Here is a 22,497-nt window from a genome sequence, read left to right as displayed (position 1 = left end):
GATTATTTTTGAGATATAATCAAAATTAAGCTAAAGATCAGGAATAGGAAAAAATTACCTGTTTTTCCTCAGGAGGCAGTTTACTCCATTCATTGCCTAACATTCTTGTGATTTCTGGAAATGGGACTTCTGGTCTCTTTGCTCGAAGCTGTTCTCGCCGTTCATTCATGAACCGAACATATCCTGTAAGGGGGGATTTGGGTGCATTGCTGTCTCGAAGAGGTTTCTTCCTCTTTCTTCCTTTGGACCATCCTCCTCGTTTACTTCTTTGCTACAACATAAGATAAAATAAAATCCAAAACCAAATTACAAAAACAACAAAATGTCTCCAAATAACACAACAACCAAAGAGTTGCATTTTCTGGCCATTAAGACCCTAATATTCAAAGCTCTTTGTATCTGTCATCGGTACAGATAACTTCAATGCAGTTTTCAAGAAGGGACTCCAGGTGGATCACTTGTAGACCCATTTATGTATCACACTACTAACTGTTGCACTAAAGGGCATATTATAGTGCTAATCTTAAGAGATGAGAATAAGGGGTGTCATGATCACTCAAAGTTTGACTTTTATGTGCACTTAACAAGTTCTGACTCCCAACAGGGGAATAGTCTAAATTAGAGGTGTCGAACTCAATCAGAGAAGGGGCCAAAATCTAAAATCCAGCCTAAATCGCGGGCCGAATGGTTTACTGAACAGTCATAAACTGACAATGTCATAAACTGACAGCGGAGTGCAGTGATGACAGCGTGGTGCGGGCCACATTGCAAGGCCTGGCGGGCTGGATTTGGCCCGCGGGCCTTGTGTTTGACACATGTGGTCTAAATGATAAATGCAGCATATAAACAGCACTGTGCCAGAGAAGCAGACATTGTCACAGTAGATCAGAACGATATGTAACATGCAGTGGGCAAACAAAGAGACAAGCTTTAGCAGAGGAATAAAATATTATTCATGAAGTTCAGTGTGGATCAGTCAGTTGAACATTATCCTGTGCACCAAAAGGTCCCTATGGTTTGATTGATTCCGGTCAGGGTTCATACCCAGGGTTTGAGTTGATCCCCAGTTGGCCTGTGTGAGAGGCAACCGATTAATGTTTCTCTCTCCCTCTCCCTTCCTCTTTCTCTAAAAAAAAGATCAATAAGAGCATAATTCATGAAGGGTGCTTGTCATTGATACCACTCAAAGATCAGCTTATTTCCCATAGTAGATAGCATATAAACATAATAGAACAAAAACATCTCAATATTAATTATATTATTATATTCCTTCAAATACTTATAAGATTGTACAATAACTCAATACCTGGCAAATGGTATAATTGGTATCAGTTTTGTTTTTTTTTTAAATCTAGTAACATTAAAGATACTAAGTAGTTTAAGATGTTTGAGAAGTTTTAAGCATTCATCAAAACCTTTAAGTATGCCAACACAAAAAAGTCAGCTCTTTTAAAAATGAGAAAAACAATAAAGATTAATGGTGGTACTCTTTTATGGCTAAAAAGAGTGCCTTAAAACATAGACTATGTAATCAATCATTTGCAAGTAACATTGAGAGTTCAATAAGGGCATGGCTATGTAGGCCCATGTGCCACCTCTGTGAAAATAAAAGATGTTCCCTAAGAAAGGCAGAATGATTGGTAAGTGGTATGAATCCTTTAGACACATATGACTCCATGCTGCAGGGCTTGGGGAGCAGTGTGTGGTCTTGGACATGGCATGTGGGCTTCTCATTCATTACTTGTTTAATTAAATAACATAACCAATCATTTAACAAGCATTTGTTGAAAATTTAATATGATGTAGGTATAAATTTCTTAGGGGAAAAAAGAATCTAACTGTTTTTATGTCATTAAAACCATTAATATGAGTCTATGTAAAACAAGAAATATAAAACAGAAAATTCTGCATAATGTAAGAAAGCCAGATGATGAAAACCTACTGCATGCTTCTTTAGAAGCTTCAGAGACCAGTAGCAGGACATACTTCAGCTTACCTCATCTTCATGCCTCTGTTCAGTGCCTTCTGTTGTGTTTGAAGGCTCGTTCTGAAGCAATTGATCTTGGGAGAGACCCTCTACAAATTCTGGATTGTTGGTAGATGATGTGACTCCAGTACTATATGGAATATCTGGGTGACTTAGCCTGAAAAATAACAGAAAGAAGTATAACAGTTCAGTATCAACAGCATCGAACACTCGTATTTATCAAGGTTCAAGACAAATATCCCTGCCAGCAACAGCATAGGTCAGTCCTTGAATTAATTCCCTCCACCTCATTCTGTATAAATGTAAATAGTATTTATAGCAGTTATAGAGTATTTAAAAAATGGTTTCAGTGCTTGATAGAACCACGCCAGTTCCATGAAGACGTCTACTAAAAACAGCTATAATTTTCCCCAAAAATATTACCTCTCCCCTCAACATATATGCCTTATAATTTAGTTCGGAACATGCAACAGAGCCTGACTTTTATATGCTATCTTTCATGTATATCCAATAAAAAGGGAAAATACTATTAATGGAAAAGGATAATAGGAATAAGAAATATAGAAGAAGTTTGTCCACAGAATAAGAGAGAGAGTTCTCGAAGGGCATAAAATATATTCTATGGTATTTTCCATAGGCTATTTCTTCTTAAAGTATTTATTGACAACCAGACAATTTAAAAATAATATCAAGTTCAGTAAGCTCAGGTATAAATGATAATGAATCAGGCAGATATAATTCTTTTCTATTCCCACTATTTGTTCCAGATGAATCAGCAAACCAGATCTTATAAGAAGATACAAATGATGGCTGGGTCTTAAGAGTATATTTTTATTTTTAATCATTATTATTATTACTACTATTTTACCTTTTTTAAAATTTCAATTTATTTTCTTTTTATTTATTTTATTTTATTTTGGGATTAGTGTTCTACATTTGATTTTCATTTTTCCTTTAGCATCATTTTACTCTATCTCAACATTACCTTTCAGCCAACACTCTCTTCCTCATTTTCCCCCTTTTGTTGTCCTGTTTCTCTTAACCTATTCCTGCTTTAGATTTTCCATATTCATTCTTTTTACCCCATTAAAAATTCATCCTACTTACATATCTAATTTCTGATCCCCTGCTCATACACTCTTCTCTCTTCTCTATTCAATTTTTTTCACTCTTCCATTTTTTTTCTTGTTTTTTGTTTAATTTTGTCCTTCTTTCTCTGTCCTATTGTTGTTGTTAGTTTATTGATTAGATTGTTTTGTTTGTGTGATTGTTTCTCCTTTTTGTTTTGCTTCTGTTTTTCCTATCCTCATTTGTTATTAGTTGTTGTTTCTAGTTTGCATTCATATCTGTGTGTTAGTTGCATTTTTTCTGGATTAGTTGTTGTTCTATTGGAGTTTTGTCCCCATATAAACAGTTTTCCCCCCTTATTTTTTATACTCTTTTCCCTCTTACTGTTTTTCCTTTTCTCAATATCATTTTTGCACTTTTTTTTTTTTTTAATCCCAAATTCACTTTTCTCTGGTGGTCACATTTATTTGGGGTTATTAATATTGTGAATACTAATTTGTGTTCAATGTCTTGTGCGTTGTGCCTTGTTCTGTTGTATTTTGTGCCTTTAAGTCAATGCAGGAGTGAAAGAGATATATAACCAGACACCCGAAGAGGAGAAATTATGGGGAGACAAAGAAAGAGCCTGCATACAAAAGAAAAGGAGGCATTAGCAGAAAGGAAGTAAATAAAATGGAGGCAAGCACTATGACAGAGAAAGTATTCAGAGAAATGGTCATAGCTCATTGAAAAGTTTGGAAGACAAATTCAACAATAAGTGTAAGAACCAAGAGAAAATGAAGAAGAACCAAGAAGAAAGGAAAAATGACATCACTGCAATAAAGAATTCAATAGAAAGCATTAAGAGTAGACTAGAAGAAGCTGAGGATCATTTCAGTAAGCTAGAAGACAAGATAGGAAAAAATACCTAAGCAGAGCAGCATCTAAAAAAAAAAAAAAAAGCTTAAAGAACAAGAGGAGACCTAAGGGAACTTTGGGAAAACACAAAACTAAACAACATCCACATAATAGGAAGTCAGAAGGAGAGGAAACTGAGAAAGGAATGAAAAACCTGTTTTAAAAAAATGAGAAAAAACTTCCCTGGTTTAAGGAAGAAAAAACTCACAAAAGTCCAAGAAGCTCACAGAGTCTCAAACAAACTGAACCCCCCAAAAAACCCGACTCCAAGGCACATTATATATATATTTTTTTTACTTAATAAATATTTATTATTAGGATTATTAAAATTGTTCCTCTTTTATCCCCCATAGTTCCCCTCCACCAGGTTCCCACCCTACCCTTTGCCCTTACCCACCTTCCCTCCACCCCTGCAGTCCTCATCCATAGGTGTACGATTTTTGTCCAGTCTCTTCCTGTACCCCCAACACCACTTTCCCCCTGAGAACTGTTAATCCATTCCCTTTCTTTGCCCCTGATTCTATTATATTATAGTCACCAGTTTATTCTGTTCATCAGATTTTTTATTCACTTGATTTTTAAATTCACTTGTTGATAGGTATGTATTTGTTGTTCATAATTTTTATCTTTACCATTTTCTTCTTCTTCACCTTTTTAAAAAAAATATATTTTATTGATTTTTTACAGAGAGGAAGGGAGAGAGAGAGCTAGAAACGTCGATGAGAGAGAAACTTCAACCAGCTGCCTCTTGCAAACCCCCCACTGGGGATGCGCCCGCAACCAACGCACATGCCCCCGACCTGAATCGAACCTGGGACCTTTCAGTCCGCAGACCAACACTCTACCACTGAGCCAAACCGGTTTCTGCTTCTTCCTCTTCTTAAAGAATACCTTTCAGCATATTATATATAATAATACTGGTTTGGCAGTGATGAACTACCTTATTTTAGCTTTTTCTTATCTGTGAAGCTCTTTATCTGACCTTCAATTCTGAATGATAGCTTTGCTACATAGAGTAATCTTAGTTGTAGTTTCTTGCTATTCATCACTTTGAATATTTCTTGCCATTTCCATCTGGCTTACATAGTTTCTGTTGACAAATCAGCCGACAGTCATATGGGTGGCTCCCTCGTAGGTAATTAACTGTTTTTCTCTTACTACTTTTAATATTCTCTCTTTGTCTTTTGCTCTTGACATTTTAATTATGATGTGTCTTTGTGTGGTTCTCTTTGGAATCCTTTTGTTTGGTGTACTCTGCACTTCTTGGACTTGTAAATCTATTTCTTTCACCAGGTGGGGGAAGCTTTTGGTCATTATTTCTCCAAAAAGATTTTCAGTATCCTGCTCTCTCTTCTTCTGGCACCCCCATAATTCTGATGTTGGTACTCTTGAAGTTGTCCCAGAGGCTCTTCCCTTTATCTTCATAGTTTTGGATTCTTTTTTCTTTTCCAGCTAAGTGTTTTTGCTTCTTTGACTTGACTCTTGCAATCCTCTAGTCTGCTGTTAGATCTCTGTATAATATTTTTAAATATATTTTATTGATTTTTTTACAGAGAGGAAGGGAGAGAGATAGTTAGAAACATTGATCAGCTGCCTCTTGCACATACCCCAATGGGGGATGTGCCCGCAACCAAAGCACATGCTCCTGACCTGAATCGAACCAGGGACCTTTCAGTCCACAGGCTGATGCTCTATCCACTGAGCCACACTGGTTTCGGTAACATTTTTTATTTCAGTCAGTGTATGATTAATTTCTAGTTGGTCCTTTTTCATATCTTCGAGGGTCTTGCTAAATTTATCGGCCTTTTCTAGAAAATTCTTGAAAAACCTTATAACTGTGGTTTTGAACTCTATATCCAGTTGTTTCCTTTCCTCCACTTCTTTCAATTGTGATGGTTTCTTTGTCTCCACATTTTGGCTACTTCCCTGCGTTGATAGATTGGCTTTGTGTGCTAGGTGTCCGATATGGCTCAGTTCAGCCTCCCCAGTTAGCAGAGGTGGACACTCTTGGTGCACACCTTTGTGGGCTGTGTGCACAGTCTTGTGGTAGTTAAGCCTTGATTGTTGTTGGTATCACAGGGAGAAATTAACCTCCAGGCCAACTGGCTGTGAGGATCAGCTGTGTCTACGTCAGGAGAACAATGCTGGAGACACCCTTATGAGACAAGATTTGCAAAACATTTGTGCTCACTTAGGATGGGGCAGAGTCTCAGGGAGAAGCAGACAGTATTGGTTTCCTGTCAGCCCTGCCCTAATAGACCTCTGTGTCTCAGTGTCCTGTGGTAATCACTGCAAGCACCTCTGAGAGAAAGCCTACCTCGAGTTCTGCCTGCTGCCAGACAGGCCAGTTTCTCCCCGAATGAGTGTGGGTCCCCAGTGTCTTGCCCGGAACTGGAGTTCAGTGCAGTCGGGAGCTTTTGTCTCCCTCCCGCTTGAGAAAGCCAGCCGCACACTCAGTTGCCAGTCCTCTCCGCACGCACGTCTTAGTACCTCTGCTTCCTACAGCGCCTCTCAGTCTCAGTGTGTTTTTCTCTTTCCTTCTAGTTGTAGAATTTCCACTCAGCCAGTCTTCCTGTGATTCTGGATGATGTCTGTCTTGTCTTTTAGTTGTAGTTTTGAAATTGTTGTGCAAGGCAGCAGTGGTGGTCAATTTGCATATTACCTCTTTATTATATAAGATAGTACGTATAAACAACTCTATTCCAACTTTAGATGTTTAGGTGTTTTCCTATGCTGCCATCTTGGTTCCTCAAGGCACATTATAATTAAACTAGAGGCCCGGTGCAAAAATCTATGTCCTAGAGTGGGGTCCCTTAGCCTGGCCTGCACTCTCTAGCAGTCTGGGAGCCCTGGGAGGATGTCTGACAGACAGCTTAGTGAACCTAAGCCATCTGTCGGACATTCTTAGCACTGCCACGAAGTTGTGAGAGGCTCCCACCATTACCACTGTGCACGCCAGAGGTAAGCCCGTCTCCTGGTTGACCAGCACTCCCCCTGTGGGAGCACACTGACCACCAGAGGGCAGCTCCTGCGTTGTCTGTACCCTGGTAGTCTGAGTGCATCATGGTGACCAGTCATTCCACCATTCAGTCATTTCTATATTAGCCCTTTATTATACAGGATATGTTGTAGATGTGGCCCCCTAGAACCATAAGAAATGCAAATTTCTTAAATTCACTGTTAACTCATTCTTGATTTGCCCCCCACTTAAATCAAATTGCCGCCCCTGTCAGGCATGTGCTACACCTGGGGAAACACTGGGATTGATAGTTTTCCTCTCTGAGCTTCATTTCTGAATATATACATATATAACATGGGAATTATAATCTCTCTTTTGTCTACCTTTTTGGGTTGTCATGAGGAGATTCTCAGCTAATAAAATATGTTTCATCAAGTAAGTGATGTTTAAATGGGAAGGGATTGTTATTTTTAAGCCAATGGGTACCCTCATAGGTAGCATCTGCTGATTAATAAAGGAGAGCATGATTGTTTCCTGGGAATGTAGCTATGGAAGCTTTGCAGAGGATTCTGCAGGCCTTAGAGGGTGGGCTCTGGCCAGCAGCCCTGTAGCGGTGGTCATCCCTAGAGGTACTGGTTGGGAGCAGGGAGTTAGGAGGATACTAGGGGGATGGCGAGGCCGAAAGGGGAGGAAATGTCAAACCTTCCTACTTGGCGCCATTCTTTAAATTATACATGGCTGTTTTGTAGCTGTACCTGCTCAGGACAGGGATCCAATTTCCTGAACTGGGTGGAGGCCGAGCCAGGGCAGAGCCAGGCAGGCTAGGAGGGTGGGTTTAGCCACACCCCAGGGAGGCTCAGTGCACTTCCACTGCAAAGACAGAGCAGCTGCTATCAGAGGGGAAGGGTCTGACACTAGGGGATCCTCAGGCCTGCCTCTACCCACGTCTGGAGTTGTAGGAAGGAGTGGTATGTCCTGCCCCAGCGGAAGGGGCCTGGCAGTGCCAGGCTGCAGGCCCCAGGAGCCTCGGGGGCACTGATGGGTGGTCGCCCGCATGCTATTGTTGTGAGCACCCCTGGCGAGGGTGGTGGGGGAACTGATTTGGAGTCGGAGGTGTGGGTTGCAGCTACCCCTGAGGCTGAATCTTTTCCCAGTCTGGTCAACCTCCCCGTCCCCCCAGGGTGCAGGGGCTGGGGTAGGGTGTCTGTGCAGGGGGAATGGAAAAGCTACCTGTGCCTGATTCCTCTTCCTTCTTTGCAGTCCAGGCTCCTGTCAGATGCTCTCTTCAGACCCCTGGGAACTTGGCTCCAGCCACCGGCCCACATAGCATGTACATTAATATGTAAATTGGTTGTTACAGAGACACCATAATGACAACTGGCACATTACCTCTTAATATGCATAGATTAGCAAATACCAACGACATAGTGAGAATCTTAAAAGCAGCCAGAGAGAGACAGAACGTTACCTACAAAGGATCCCCCATCATGCTAAGGACTTATTTCTGAACAGAAAAACATCAGGCAAGAAGGGAATGGAATGAAATATACAAAGTCGTGGAAAGGAATGGTCTGAATCCAAGAATACTGTAGCCGGGAAGGCTACCAATCAAAATTGAGGGGGAAATCAGGAGCTTCACAGACAAAAAAGGACTAAGGGAGTTTATCACCAACAAACCAGGAATGCAAGAAATGCTAAAGGATCTGCTATAAAAAGAAGAAATAGGAAGCAAAGAAGGAACACAGGCATAAAAAATAAAAATGGTGACAAACAAGTACCTATCAATAATAACTTTTAATGTAAATGGATTAAATACCCCAAGCAAAAGTCATAGGGTAGCTGAATGGATAAGAAAACATGACCCATATATGCTGTCTACAGGAAACCCACCTCAGAAAACAGGACTCACACAGACTGATGGTGAAGGGATGTAAAAAGGTATTTCAGGTGAATGGAAGTGAAAAAAAAGTTGGAGTAGCAATACTTATATCTGACAAATTAGATCACAAAGTGAAGGACATAACAAGAGGTAAGGAAGGCCACTTCGTAATACTAAAGGGGGCAATCCAACAGGAAGATATAACTCTGGTAAACATATACGCACTCAATACAGGAACACCCAAATACATTAAAAACAAACAAACAAACAAACAAACAAGAAAAAAACCTCCTGGAGGATATTAAGGTAGAGATTACCAGCAATACAATCATAGTAGGAGACTTTAATACCCTACTATCACCATTAGACAAATCCTCTAAAGAAAATATCAACAAAGAAACATCAATCCTAAATGACTCATTAAATAAGATGGAATTAATTGACATCTTCAGAACGTTTCGCTCCAAAGCCACAGAATATGCATTCTTCTCAAATGCACATGGGTCGTTTTCAAAGATAGACCAAATGTTGGGACTCAGACAAAGTCTCTTCAAATTCAAGGAGATAGAAAACATATCAAGCATCTTCTCAGATCACAATGGCATAATACTAGAAATCAACTATAATACAAACAATTTTAAAAATCAAACACATGGACTCTAACTAGCATACTATTAAACAATGACTGGGTTACCAGAGAGATCAAAGAAGAAATAAAAAGCATCATGGCAACAAATGACAATAAAAACACAACAATCCAAAATCTATGGGATACAGTGAAAGCAGTCTTGAGAAGGAAGTTCATAGCTCTACAGGCCTACCTCAAAAAACAAGAAATAATGGTAATAAATTATCTAACCCTACAACTCAAAGGGTTAGAAAGAGAGCAATAAGAAAAGCCCAGTGTAAGCAGAAGGAAGAAAATAATAATGATCAGAATGGAGATAAATGACACAGACAAAAAAAAAAAATAAATAAATACAAAAGATCAACAAAACCAAGAACTGGTTCTTTGAAAGTATAAACAAGATAGATGAATTTCTAACCAGGCTCACCAAGAAGCAAAGAAAGAGTTCCCAAATAAACAAAATCAGAAATGAAAGAGGTGAAATAACAATAATCCCACAGAAATATAAAGGATTATGAAAAAACTACAGGCCTGGTGCACGAAATTTGTGCATAGTGGGTGTGTGTCCCTCAGCTGAGCCTGCACCCTCTTTAATCTGGGATCCCTCTTATAATCCAGGACTTCTGGCTCCCAACCATTTGTCTGCTTGCCTGACTGATTGCCCCTAACCGCTTCTGCCTGCCAGTCTGATCACCCCTAACCACTTCCTTGTCAGCCTGATCGATGCCTAAATACTCCCCTGCCAGCCCAATTGCAACTAACTGCCCTCCCCTGCCTTCCTGGTCACCCCTAATTGTCATCCCCTACAGGCCTGGTCGCCCACAACTGCTCTTCCCTGCTGTCTTGGTCACCACTAACTGCCCTCCCTTGAGAGCATGGTTGCCCTCACCTATCCTCCCCTGCATGATGGGGTGCCCCTCAACTGCCCTCCCCTGCAGGCCTGGTCCCCTCAGTTGCAGTACCCTATAGGCCTAATACCCCCCAACTGCCCTCCCCTGCAAGGCTGGTTCCCCTCCACCCCCCCCAAATGCCCTCCCTTGTTAACCTGATCGCCCACAACTGCCTTCCCATGCCAGCCATCTTTGTTCATATGGGGCAGCCATCTTGGTCATCTTGTGTGTTGGAGTGGTGGTCAATTTGCATATTACCTCTTTATTATATAAGATAGTATAAACAACTCTATTCCAACAAAATGGACAACCAAGATGAAATGGACATATTCTTAGAAAAATACAAGTTTCCAAAACTCAACTAAGAATAAAAAGAACAAACAACAACAACAACATCAAAACACACACACAAAAACAAGAATAGGCCAATAACTACCACAGAAATTGAAACAGCAATCAAAAATCTTCCAGCAAACAACAGATCTGGTCAGAATGGTTTTACAGGGCAGTTTTACCAAGCAGTCAAAGAGGAACTAAAACCTATTTTCCTAAGACTATTCCAAAAAATTCAAGAGAAAGGCAGAATTCCAAGTTCTTTCTATGAAGCCAGCATTACCCTAATCTCAAAACTAGATAAAGACAACTCACAAAAAAAGAGAACTACAGGCCAATATCCTTGATAAACTTAGATGTTAAAATCCTCAACAAAATTCTAGCACATCAGATTCAACAATATATTAGAAAGATCATACATCATAACCAAGTGGGATTTATTCCAGGGATGCAACGATGGTACTATATTTGCAAATCAATAAATGTGATACATCACATAAACAAACTGAGAGACAAAAAAATCACATAATCATATCAAATGACGCAGAAAAAGCATTTGACAAAATCCAACACTCTTTCTTGATAAAAACTCAGCAAAATGGGAATAGAGGGATCATACCTCAACATAATAAAAGCCCTCTATGAGAAACCTACAGCCAACATCATACTCAATGGGAAACAACTAAACCCATTTCCCCTAAGAACAGGAACAAGCCGGGACCGGTTTGGCTCAGTGGATAGAGCGTCGGCCTGTGGACTGAAAGGTCCCGGGTTCGATTCCGGGCAAGGGCATGTACCTTGGTTGCTGGCACATCCCCAGTAGGGGGTGTGCAAGAGGCAGCTGATCGATGATTCTCTCATCGATGTTTCTAACTCTCTATCCCTCTCTCTTCCTCTCTGTGAAAAATCAGTAATAATAAAAAAAAGAACAGGAACAAGATAAGGATGCTCACTTTAATCACTCCTGTTCAACATAGTACTAGAAGTAATAGGCACAGCGATCCAAAAAGAAGAAGAAATAAAAGGCATCCAAATTGGAATAGAAGAGGTAAAACTTAATCACAGATAATATGAGATTGTACATAGAAAACCCCAAAGACTCCATCAAAAAAACTACTAGACCTAATAAATGAATTCAGCAATGTAGCAGGATACAAAATTAACACCCAGAAACATATGGCCTTTTTATACACCAATAATGAACTCACAGAAAGAGAAACTTAAAAAAAAAAAAAATTCCATTTATCATTGCACCAAAAAATTTAAGATACCTACGAATAAACTTAACTAAGGAGTTTAAAGATCTGTACTCAGAAACTGCAGGATATTGAAAAAAGAGAGAGAGGAAGACAAATAAACAAAAGAACATACGATGTTAATGCATTGGTAGAATCAACATCATTAAAATGTCCACACGACCTAAAGCAATCAATAGATTCAATGCAATACCTATTAAAATACCAACGACATTTCAAAGATCTAGAACAAACCCTCCAAAAATTCATCTGGAATTAAAAAAGAACCCAAATAGCCATAGCTAGCCTGAGAAAGAAGAACAAAGTTGGAGGGATCACAACACCAGACATCAAGCTATATTACCAAGCCATGGTTCTCAAAACTGCTTGGTACTGGCACAAGAACAGACATATAGACCAATGGAACAGAATAGAGAACCCAGAAGCCATTAAACTCAATTAATATTTGACAAAGAAGGCAAGAGCATACAATGTAGTCAAAATAGTCTCTTTAATAAATGGTGGTGGGAAATTTTTTGGTCAGATACATGCAAACAAAAATGAAACTAGATAACCAACTTATACCATATACAAAAGCAAACTCAAAATGGCTAAAGGACTTGAATATAAACAGGAAACCATAAAAATCCTACAAGACTCCATAGGCAGCAAAATTGCAGACATATGTCATAGGCAAGGAAGACTATGGAGAAAATAAACAAATGGGACTACAGCAAAATAAAAAGCTTCTGCAAGCAAAATAAACTATTAACAAAACAACAAGAAAGTCCACTGCGTGGGACTCATATTTGCCAATGTTATCTTCAAACAGCAGTATAATCCCCAACATTTATAGCGAACTCATACAACTTAATAAAAGGAAGATAAACAATCAAATAAAAAAATGGGCAAAGGACCTAAATAGATACTTTTTGAAAGAAGACATTTGGAAATCCAAGAGTCATATGAAAACATGCTCAAAATCACTAATATGCCCAGAGATGCGAATCAAAATAACAATGAGGTACCACCTCACCCCTGTCAGAATGGCTATCATTAACAAATTAACAAAGGACAGTGCTGGAGAGGATGGGGAGAAAAAGGAACCCTTCTTCACTGTTGGGAATGCAAACTGATACAGCCATTGTGGAAAACAATATGGTGTTTCCTCAAAAATTTAAAAATGGAACGGCCCAGTAATACCATTTCTAGGAATATATCCTAAGAAAACAAGAACACCAATCAGAAAGGATATATGCACCCCCATTTTCATAGCAGCACAATTTGCAATTGCTAAGATTTGGAAATAGCCTAAATGCACATCAGCAGATGAGAGGATTAGAAAACTGTGGTACATTTACACAATGAAATACTATGCTACTAAAAAAAAAAGAAATTCTTACGATTTGCAGCTGCATTGATGGAACTGGATAGCAGTGAAACAAGCCAGTCAGTGAAAGAAAAATACCACATGACCTCACTCATTTATGGATAGTAAAGAACATTATAACCCGATGAACAAAAAGATAGATACAGAGGCAGAGAAGTATTGAACAGCCTGTCAAATTACAGTGGGAAGGCTGGGAAAGGGGAGAGGGGATTAATATATCAACCAAAGGACTTGTATGCATGCATATCAGAATAACCAATGGACGCAAGACACTGGGCTTAGAGGAGGCTGGGGGAAGGTCAATGGGGGGGAAAGGAGACATATGTACTACTATTTGTAATACTTTAAACAAAAAAACAAAAAGGCCTAAGTGAAGCTTATGAAGGAATGACCAGACCTATGGGTCCTTATGATGCACACTGATCACCAGGGGGCAGACGCTCAAAGTAGAAGCTGCCCCCTGGTAGTCAGTGTGCTCCCAAAGTGGGAGCAACAGCTCAGCCAGAAGCTGGGCTTATGGCTGGTGAGTGCAGTGGCAGTGGAAGCAGTGGAAGTGCTAAGGAGCAGAGATTTGAGTGGTAAGGAGCAAGGGCTCCAGGACTGCAAGAGGGATGTCCGACTGTCAGTTTAGGCCCGCTTCCTGTGGGACATCCCCTGTGGGGTCCGGGACTGTGAGAGGGTGCAGGTCACACTGGGGGACCCCTTCCCAGTGCTAAAATTTCATGTACTGGGCTTCTAGTATGGAATAAAAAAAGATCCTGAATAGCTGCAGCAATCTTGAGAAAAAAGAACAAAGTTGGAGGTATAGCAATACCAGATATCAATTTAAATTACAAAGCCATTATTTTCAAACTGCCTGGCACTGGTACAGGAACAGACATACAGACAAATGGAACAAAACAGAGAACCCAAAATTAACTCAAGTCATTATGCTCAATTTATATTTGACAAAGGGGTCAAGAGCTTACAGTGGAATCAAGAAAGTCTCCTAAATAAATGGTGCTGGAAAATTGGACAGATACATGCAAAAAAAAAAAAAAAAAAAAAGAAACTAGAACACCAACTTATACCACACACAAAAATATACTCAAAATAGATGAAGACTTAAACATAAGACGAGAAACCATAAAAATCTTAAAAGAATCCATAGATAGCAAAATATCAGACATATCTCATAGCAATATGTTTACTGATATATCCTAGGGCAATAGAAACTAAGGAGAAAATAAACAAATAGGACTAGATCAAAATACAAAGCTTCTGCACAGCAAAAGAAACCATCCACAAACTACAAGAAAGCTGACTACAGGAAGAACATATTTGCCAATGTTATCTCCCATAAGGAGTTACTAGTGATCTCCAACATTTACAGGGAACTCATATAACTCAATAAAAGGATAAACAATCCAATAGAAGGCCAAGAGACATATGAAAACATATCTAAGGGATGCAAATCAAAATAATAATGAGGTGCCATCTCACACTTGTCAGAATGGCTACGTTCAACAAATCATCAAATGTTAAGTGCTAGCAAGGATGCAGAGAAAAAGGAACCCTCTTGTACCATTGGTGGAAATGCAGACTGGTGCAAACACTGTGGAATACAGTATAGTATTTTCTCAAAAAATTAAAAATGTAACTCCCATTTGACCCAGTAATCCCACTTCTAGGACGATATCCCAAGAAATCAGCAACACCAATCAGAAATTGCACCCCTATGTTCATAGCAGCACAATTTAGAACAGCTAAGATTTGGGAACAGCCTAAATGCTCACCAGCAGATGATTGGATTACAAAACTGTGGTATATCTATACAATAGAATACTACATTGCTGTAAAAAAAGAAGCTCTTACTATTTGCAATAACATGGATGGACCTGGAGAGCATTATGCTAAACGAACTAAGCCAGTCAAGTGAAGATAAATAACACATGATCTCACTTATTTGTGGAATATAATGAACAACATAAACTGATGAACAAAAATAGAGCCAGAGGGGGAAAATTTTAGAATATATTGTATATAGTAGCAGTAATATTGTTATTTGTAGATTTTTAATATTTCCTATAACTTTTGTGATATTATACTATGTTAGTACAATTTTGGTATTATATTAAAAATCTTTTTCTTTTGAAATATTAATGTTTATTGCATGTAATATAATATTTAAAATAATTTTTGAAATATTAATGTTTATTGCATGTAATTATTACATTTAAAATAATTTTTTTGAAATATTGTTATTTCCTCCAACACTATTATATTTAAAATTGCTTTTCTTGAAATATTAATGTTTATTTCATGTTAAGCATGGTAACCTTTATCTTGTATAAAAACTGCTGTTTGAAATTCTCTGCTATTGTTAGATAGTCCCTACCTAGTCCTGTAAACTCTGTCATTATAAACTCTGTCACTTTAAGACATTCTCTTAAATGACTTTGTTTTTAGTTCAAATAATACAAAAAGATAAACTTAACTGTCTGACAGTGCAAGCTAGCCATCCAATTTAATAGACTAAAATAGACTAATACTGATAACAATTACCATATTCTTATGTCGAGTACAAACTCATTATGTATTCAAGGTTACAACTGTATGTAACAATAACTCACACCGAGCCCTTTGTAATATCTGTAAACAAAGAGGCTCAAAAAGTATAAATATGGGAGACTTCCTGTATGGGATGCTCAGAGATTTGGAAGACATTTCCCTCTGGGCCATGGCAATAAATGACTCCGAATTAATTGGCTCATTAAGGCGCTTTGTATCTCATTTGCTGATTTATGATACAACACATGTAACATTATTATATTTAAAATTGTTTTTCTTAAAATATTAATATTTATTGCATATAACATTATATTTAAAACCATTTTTCTTAAAATATTAATGTTTACTGCATGTAACATTAAAAAAAAACCACCAAAAAACAGTGGTACATCTCACAATGGAATATTATGCTGCTGTGAAAAAGAAAAAACTCTTACCATTTGCATCAACATGGATGGACCCGGAGAGCATTATGCTAAGTGAAATAAGCCAGTTGGAGAAAGATAAGTATCACATCAACTCACTCATTTGTGGAATATAATGAACAACATAAAGTGATGAACAAAAGTAGATCCACAAAGAAGCATTGAACAAACCACCAAACCTCAGGGGGAAAGAAAGCAGTGGAGGGTAAAAGGGGTGGTAAGAGATCAACCAAAGGGCTCGTATGCATACATATAATCATAACCAGTCGACACAGATAATAGTGGGGGTTAGGGCCTGTGCTGCGGGGCAGAAGTGTGCTGGGAGAGGTCAATGGGGGAAAAAGGAGACATATGTAATACTTTAACAATAAAGAATTAATAAGAAAAAGAAAGAAAATGGCACAGCTGCCGAAACTGGTTTGGCTTAGTGGATAGAGCATTGGCCTGCGGACTGAAAGGTCCCAGGTTCGATTCTGGTCAAGGACATGTACCTTGCTTGCGGGCACATCCCCGGTAGGGAGTGTGCAGGAGGCAGCTGGTCGATGTCGCTCATCGATCTTTCTAGTTCTCTATCTCTCTCCCTTCCTCTCCGTAAAAAATCAATAATATATATATATATAAAATATAAAAATGTGTATATATATATAAATATATATTTTATATATATATAAAAAAAATGGCACAACTAAAAGAAGTTCAAAAATGAAAAAATAAGACAAAACAAAAAATTCAAAAAAAACAATAAATTTTAAAAAACTGGTTATTAACCAAGTAAAAAGTTGCAGATGTTATGTATAGTAGACTAGAAAGTATCTGCAACATCTGAAGACTTAAAATTTGTTGGCAATTTTATGAAGTAATTTTAGTGAAATTTTGGAAATAAAAATAAAAAAAAACCAGTAGACTTAGAAATGAATGAATGCAGATGCACATTGTTCTAAAAAATTAAAGAATTTATATTTTTCTGACCCTTTCAACAGAGCTAGAGTTTAATCTTGAGCTTTGTTTTCCAATACTTCAATCATTTTGGAATATCATAGGCAGCTTTTCTCTTAGTGTCATTCTCATTTCAAGTGTGCCTTCAATTTTTAAGTTATTAACTCTTGCACATTCTTATTTCTTTATGTTGTTCATTCTATTCCATAAATAAGTGAGTTCATGTGATAACTTAACTTTCTCTGACTGGCTTATTTCACTTAGCATAATGCCCTCCGGGTCCATCCACATTGTTGCAAATGGTCATGAAAACTACATTTGAGAAAGAATAAGAATCTTATGAATCCCTGACTGAAATAGACATGAAGTAGAAGGGAGTAGTAAAAGGTATCAATTGCTTTGGAGATAAGGAGCTAAAGGCTAAAAAAAAAAAAAAAAACACAAAAAAGAGAAAAAACGGCTCTTTTGTGTCTATGAATGAATTGTCCATGTTCTTAGCTAAAGCCAACAGCTCTTTAGTTTGTGTCCCAGATCCCTGTGGGGTATATAGGTACTTCCCTGCCAGGAACTGGACCTTTATGGACAGCGGGTATTAGATATGAGTAGTTGTAGGCATATAAGAGAGAGTTTATTGTAGATTATGTAGCCATAGCTAACAAGGAACCATCACATAAAGCAGTCCTTACAACATAGCCAGACAAAGTAGCAGCCCTTACTAATACAGTAGCAAACACAGGAGCCATATCAAGCAGCCATTCACTGGCTGGTCAATAACATACTTTTATACTATCGTAGACAAAAAGAGGCTTCTTGCCAAACAGTGACATCAATCTTTGGGTTATAGTAGGGCACACCTGTGTAGTGTAGTAAGATTGCTGTATCCTTGCTTTTGTACCTGTGTCTGGTAAATTGACCTTGGCCTCAAACATATGGTGTCCTCTAGATAGGGCCCCCACATTCAAATTGGCCTTGAACATGTGGCGTACTCTGAATAGGGTTCCCACAATCTCACACTGGCTAGCCTAACTTCAAAACATGTTTTCAGCATTCTGCTCTCTCTGGCACCACCAATTCTTTCCTATGTACTGGATTGGCCTAACCAGCACACAAATGTGGCATTATTACTCTTATCTTAAAACAACAACATCACACACACACACACACACACACACACACGCGCGCGCGCACACATCCTACATTGTTTTTCTCTTTTCCTTTTATAGAATTGTTTATTATTGACTTCATTGAAAAGAATTGTTTATACTTATTGCCTTCAATTTCTCTCCTAAAACCAACCAAAAGGAGACAGTGCTTACAACTCTTTTCAATGTCACCAATAATCTCCATACTTAAATCCAATGTCATTTCTCAGTCCTCATCTGACCTGACCTTCCAGAAGTATGTGACCGATTGATCAAGTCTCTTCAATTTTTATGTGATTTCCAGGACCCTCCCCTTTGCCAGATCTCTGTGGGGTTTTTTTTTCTGATACCCTTTTAGCTACCCACTTAGTCTTTGCTGACTCTTCCTCTTCTGCCAGACTTCTAAATGCTGAAGTATTCCAGAGCTCAGGCATTTTCCCTTTTCTATGTACACAATGCTCATATCTTCAGTGATCTCATCAAGTCTCGTGGCTTTAAATGTTAGCTACATATATACTGATGATTGTCAAGTTTTTCTTTGGAATCTAGACCTCCTCCAACTTCAGAACCTGATTATCAAGTTGCCTATTTGACTTCTCTGCATGGATATCTTATACAAAATCTCCAAAATTGAGCTCCTAAAATTCCCTCACATACCTGCTTAGTTTACCCATCTAAGTTAATTCCATCCCTTTATTCTCTTAGGCGCATGTTTGGCAAACTGTGGCTTGTGAGCCACATGCGACTCTTTGGCCCCTTGAGTGTAGCTCTTCCACAAAATACCACGGCCTGGGCAAGTCTATTTTGAAGAAGTGGTGTTAGAAGAAGTTTGAGTTTAAAAAATTTGGCTCTCAAAAGAAATTTCAATCGTTGTACTGTTGATATTTGACTCTGTTGATTGAGTTTGCCGACCACTGTCTTAGGCCAAAATCTTGGAGTTGTCTTTGACTGCTTTTTTTCTCCCTTCTTAGAGCTTATCTGGTCTTTCAGGGAAACCCTGTTTTCTTTACCTTCAAAATATATCTAGAATTCTGTACTTCTCACTACTCCCCATTCCCATTATCTTTGAAACCCACTCCTGTGAGTTTTTGACCCCTGATTCCACCAAAAATACTCTTGTCAAAGTCACTAGTGATGTTCTTTAAGTCACCATCTCTCACTTGAATTATTCAGGAGCCTAACTCTTCTCTTACTTTAACCCCAGCTCCCTTCACTTTATTCTCAACATAACAGGGATCTTATAAAAAAAAAATAAGTCAGATCATATCATTCTGCTCAAAATCCTTCCAATGCTTTCCCATCTCACTCAGAGTAATAGTTAAAGTGCTCACTTTGACCTCTAAGATCCTACAAGATCTAGTTCCTTGGTGCTCAAATATGAGCCTCACACAAGTAGCACAGCCATTACCTGGAAGCTCATTAAATGTAGAACCTCTCATACTAACTCAACTTTCTGACTCCAGAACCTACATTTTCATAAGCTCTGTAGGCAATTCATATGTACATTACAGATTGAGAAATACTGATGTAGTCTGCAATTACTCCTCTTTCCCTCACATACTCTGCTCCAGAGACACTGGCCTCTTGGCTATTTCTAAAAGGTAGAAACATATCTACCTTTGGTAGTTATTCTTCCCTCTACCCTAGAATGACTACAGGCTAGTTACCTTCCTTCCTTTAGGCCTTTATTAAAGTAATTTTTCTCATTAAAGCCTTTCTGGGCCATCTTATCTAAAACTGTATCTATAGTTCTTTTAATACATAGCTAGTATTATCTTTAATCTATAGTTATTTTAATCTATACTTCTTATCAACATAGTACATATTTTACTTATTTATCCTGTTTTCTTTGTCTGACTTCGCTGGAAGGATTTGAGCTCTACAGGGGCTGGGATTTATGTCTGTTTTGATCATTGTTTACTATGGTACCTAGAACAGTGTCTGGTATATAGCAAACACTCAGAAAAGTTATTATTGAATGAATTGGATATAGCAATAGGCAGACTTTAGCAAAATATTGGAGAACAAGACTGAATATAGTAAAGTGAGAGACAGATATTAATGAGGTACAAAATAAATTTGAAGGAAACAGAATTACAAAGTATACTCTATTTTAAAGAGCTCTAGTCAATATTAAAATAATTCATTTTGGGGATTAGCTAACAATTCAACCTATTAGTGAATATATTTCTTCTTTGGCAAATAAATTGTAAATAGAAAACATAAAAATTCAAGTGTAACAGATTTTTATGGGTTTCAAGCGTAGCCCTTTTTAAAAAAGTTAATTAAAAAATTCCATCACCTTTGAAACCCATTAAGTTCTCTCCATTCTACATCTTAAGTCTCTCCTAGCTTTCTTTGCCTATATTCAGAGGCCTTTCTTTTTCTTTGTTATGGCCTTCCACAATTTATGAGAAGCACCTGGTAATTAAACCCTCAAGATTGTTGGTTTCTCTGATTCAAACAGCTCCTCTGTTCAAACTTTGGGACAAGATAACCTACTCTCAAGCTACATTATGGCATCCCCCTCCTCCTTGCTGTTTTAACATCTCAGGAATAGTTCTCACCAAGGAGTCTCTACTTAGTAGAAAGTTCAAATAAGATTCTTTTAATAACTTTTGCTCTGAGCATGTTTTACTGGGAAAAATACTGATAAGACACCTCCTTAGGACATCTGCTGGATCATCTCCTGGAAAGCATACAAACTAACTTTTTAAGAGAACCCCTGGTATCTCTCACCTTCAACACAATCCCCCTTCCTTTCTTGTCCCTTAGCAACTTCAATTGCTTGCTCTTTAAAAGCAGAAGCCCCTCTTAAGTGTACAGAGAAAGGCTAATAGGTGGTAAGTGATTTGAGAATGACTAGCAATACATTGGCCCTTTCCTCTTTTGGAAAGTAAAATAAATTTCATCTCTGCAGCTCTTCTCTAAGTTGTGAATTTCTTCACAGCTCCCATCACCGTCAATGGCTAAAGCTTAACACCCTCTATGCCCTCTTTCACCTCCATCCCTCCCCTGCCATTTCTGTAATCACCACTCTTCTGCCCAAGTCCATAGTTCTCTAACCCTTTTCTATATGCCTTTACTTATCTGTACAAACATAGTAAAGTAATTATATAGGAGAATAAATAAGAAGACAGCTATAGCTCCTAGGCACCTTGAAGAAAGAACCATATTTTCAAAAATCTGATCTTAAAAAATCAGACCTTTGGGGGAAAATTGTCTTGATATCTATGGCAATTCAAACAGAAAATGCATTTCATTTTCAGAGGTAATGCTGCTATAGATATTTCCTTAAAGCTGACTATGTAATTCTCTTAATCATGAGTTGCTGATGTTTGTTAGACCCCACATACTACTGTTCACAGGAGCCAGAGCACTGCAAGTGACAGCTAAATGGAAATTATAACAGTTCTCTCTTTACCTACCTTCTATTCTTATGATATAAACTGCTTCCTGAGCATCTATACTTTGTCAGAAACTTTGTTTTGAAGCCTAGGCAGAGGCATAGTGTCCCAATGCAGCTGCTTACCGGGCTGTAGCCAGATCACTATTCTCCTTGGAGCCATCTTCCTCTGCATAAAGGGGAGGCAGGGTGGAACCAGTCATCAAAGTTTCCATCTCTCTAAAAGAAAGAGAGAATAAAAAATAATGGCTTAATTACTTCCAGTGCAAGTTTCACTAATTTAAGAGCAAGACTTCCTTAACTTTATCACGTCAGCAGCAGAATAGAAACTGACCTGATTATTTATCTTCTTGATTCAGACACATCAGTTTAAACTCTATGGTTAAAGAATGAGCTTTCAGTAGACAGAGCCTCAGCCTGCAGACTGACGAAAACCCAGGTTGAATTCTGGTCAAGGGCACCTGCTTGGTTTTCAGGCTTGATCCCCAGTGGAGGGTGTGCAGTAGGCAGCTGATCAATGATTCTCTCTCATCATTGATGTTATTATCTCTCTCTCCCTCTTCCTTCCTCTCTGAAATCAATAAAAATATGTAAAAAAAAAAAACAAAAAAAAACAACCATGGGCTTTCATTCCTCGTCTTAATTAACTGAACAGACTTAAAATAGTTAGATTTTTTTTACAACCTAGTCACAGTATGGAAATTCCTTTTTTGTTTATTCAGAATACCTTTAAAAGTATTCTTCATTTCCTGAAGAAATTGTTAAGCAGTAC

At 38.2% G+C, this 22,497-nt stretch overlaps 1 protein-coding gene across 1 annotated transcript in view; it reads right to left on the bottom strand.

Moving 5' to 3' along the window:
- HMG20A (high mobility group 20A) overlaps nucleotides 1–22,497 on the bottom strand; it is a 92,515-nt gene that overhangs the window by 49,523 nt on the left and 20,495 nt on the right. The window contains exons 2-4 of the mRNA XM_084876895.1: nucleotides 21,852–21,944; nucleotides 1,997–2,144; nucleotides 59–271 (exon numbers count right to left, since the gene is read on the bottom strand). Coding sequence (XP_084733021.1) covers nucleotides 59–271; nucleotides 1,997–2,144; nucleotides 21,852–21,940 — 450 coding nt within the window. The 5' untranslated portion in view covers nucleotides 21,941–21,944. The remainder of the gene's footprint in view (nucleotides 1–58; nucleotides 272–1,996; nucleotides 2,145–21,851; nucleotides 21,945–22,497) is intronic.

Source organism: Pipistrellus hanaki (assembly GCF_964339955.1).
Source record: "Pipistrellus hanaki genome assembly, chromosome: 1".
Taxonomy (NCBI): domain Eukaryota; kingdom Metazoa; phylum Chordata; class Mammalia; order Chiroptera; family Vespertilionidae; genus Pipistrellus; species Pipistrellus hanaki.
Note: the sequence above shows the minus strand (reverse complement) of the source record. Positions and strands in the feature narration are given on the sequence as shown.